Below are 2,150 nucleotides of genomic sequence, written 5' to 3'. Positions count from 1 at the left end.
CCAGTGTGAATTCTTTTATGTATTTTAAGTTAAGTCCCACAAGTGAAGGCTTTATCACATTGTTTACAATCATACGATTTATCTCCAGTGTAGTTCATTCATGTATAACTCACATACCCAAGAACGTCAAAAGTTTTCCCATAAAACTTACATTTATAAGGTCCCAGTCCAGTGTGCATTATCATGTATTCTCTAAGGGCTTGCAGACAAATGAAGCTTTCTCTATATCCTTTAAAATCATAGGGTTTCTCCCCTATGTGAGTGCTTTCATGAGCTAGACAGTAACTACACGTACAGGAGGCTTGACAACAATTCTTACATTCTTATGGCTTTTCTCCAATGTCAGTTCTTTCATGTCTTTGAAGCACACTGGGGCAATCAAAGACTTTTCCATAAATCCTGCATTTATAAGGTGCATCCCCACAGTGCCCTACCATGTGTCCTACAAGGCTTTTAAAACAACTGAAGGTTTTTCCACATTCTTTACAATCATAAGGTTTCTCTCTAGCATACATTCTTTCATGTCTTTGACGTGAACTAGGACAATCAAAGGCTTTCCTACACAACTTACATTTATAATTTATAAGGTCCATCTCCATGGCGTACTACCATGTGACTTCAATGGTTTCCAAGAGAAAGAAAGATTTTCCAAATTATTTCCAGTCATAGCATTTATCTATTATGTGGGCCCTTTCATGTGTTCAGCAGGAGTGGTGATAACTGAAGGCTTTCTCACATCTGTTATGTATATTAGATTTTTCTTCATATTCCTTATACTGATATGGCTTGTGTCTAGTGTCATCATCTCCATTGTACCTATTAAGGGATGAATGAACCATGCTGACTTCTCTACTTACAATTCTTTCATGTGGTCTTACACGAGAAGTTTTCTTGTTCACAATACCATTTGGAATCTGATTGAAGGTTTCTCCACCTTGATGATCCTCTTTACTTTCACAGAATCTCTTTATCACATGACTTCTTAGATTTCCCTTGGGTTTTTTGAGATTATCTTCACTGTTCTGGTGTTCCCATTGTTTTTTCATTTCTGGGTTCCGTGGTGTCCCGGGGTCTTTCCTATGACTCCCGCTGACGGTGCAGGTTCCAGTGCGACAGAGGCTGCCACAGACCTCCCAGGGGCATCTCAGCTCAGAGCCCATAGCCCAAGCACAGGAATTGTCAAAGAGTTTAAAAAACAATTGTAGTTATATATGTATATGGTTATACATACATTTTATATATAATGCATAATATTTATGTATGTGGTGTGTGCAACTATAACCATATATAAATAAACTAACTGATATATAATACATATATGTATGTAGATATTTGTGTATATATGTGTGCATATATGTTCAAGGTAATCAAACATCAGAAATTATCAGTCCTTAAATATAAGTAATACCTTTAAAATATGAGGGAAAAAACTTTCAGTAGATAGTAGGAAATTTCTATAATATCTTTAAAAATGAAATAAAGTTAAAATACTATGTTAAATGAGCTTTTAAAGAAATTTATTATAAAGATGTGGAGTACATTTCAGGGTTAGGTATATAAACATTAATCATTGTTGATGAGGTATGCCCCTCCCTCCCCTAGCAGTTTCCCTCAACTGCCAATCCCACCTCCCACCCCACCCCTAACAGTTTCTCACTACTGTCAATTGCTTTCTTATAGCATTATGATTGTTCAAGGTCCGTTTATGAGTGAGAACATACAGAACTCTGTTCTTTGTTTCTGTGATAAATCACTGAGTATGATCTGATATTTAATTCTCCTCCTGACTGTGGGTTAGTCTGAACTATCTGTGTCTAACAATGGAAGGCAGCAGACATACAAGACTTGTTTAGAAAAGGCAATATTGGTTTTTCCTGAATCTCCCTTGAGATGTTTTCCCTTGGAACTTAATTGTCACATTTTGAGGAAGTTCGAGCCACAAAGAAAGTTCAGCCTTAGATGATTTCCAAGATGAAAGTCAGCTCAACCAAGAAACATGGATGTGATTAAATAGTCTTCAGATGATTCTAGTCCTTGTCCTTTAATCTGGCCCAAATGAGACAGTCAAGCAGAAATAAGATGTTTTCATCAAACCCTGTCCAAGTTGCAAATTGGTGAATAAATTAAATATTATTTTTTAAGCAACTACA

At 36.2% G+C, this 2,150-nt stretch overlaps 1 protein-coding gene across 1 annotated transcript; it reads right to left on the bottom strand.

The window, feature by feature from the left end:
• Positions 1-274: 274 nt before the first annotated feature.
• Positions 275-1,160, bottom strand: LOC103258335 (zinc finger protein 823-like). Its single transcript, XM_021711337.1, has 3 exons — positions 707-1,160; positions 404-553; positions 275-369 (listed from the first exon to the last, which is right to left on the bottom strand). Exons 1-3 carry the CDS (start codon positions 1,158-1,160, stop codon positions 275-277), a joined length of 699 nt encoding a protein of 232 aa, XP_021567012.1.
• Between the last annotated feature and the right edge of the window lie 990 nt (positions 1,161-2,150).

This window comes from Carlito syrichta, unplaced genomic scaffold, assembly GCF_000164805.1.
Source record: "Carlito syrichta isolate Samal-C Ts95f unplaced genomic scaffold, Tarsius_syrichta-2.0.1 Scaffold302076, whole genome shotgun sequence".
In the NCBI taxonomy this organism is placed as follows: Eukaryota; Metazoa; Chordata; class Mammalia; order Primates; family Tarsiidae; genus Carlito; species Carlito syrichta.
Note: the sequence above shows the minus strand (reverse complement) of the source record. Positions and strands in the feature narration are given on the sequence as shown.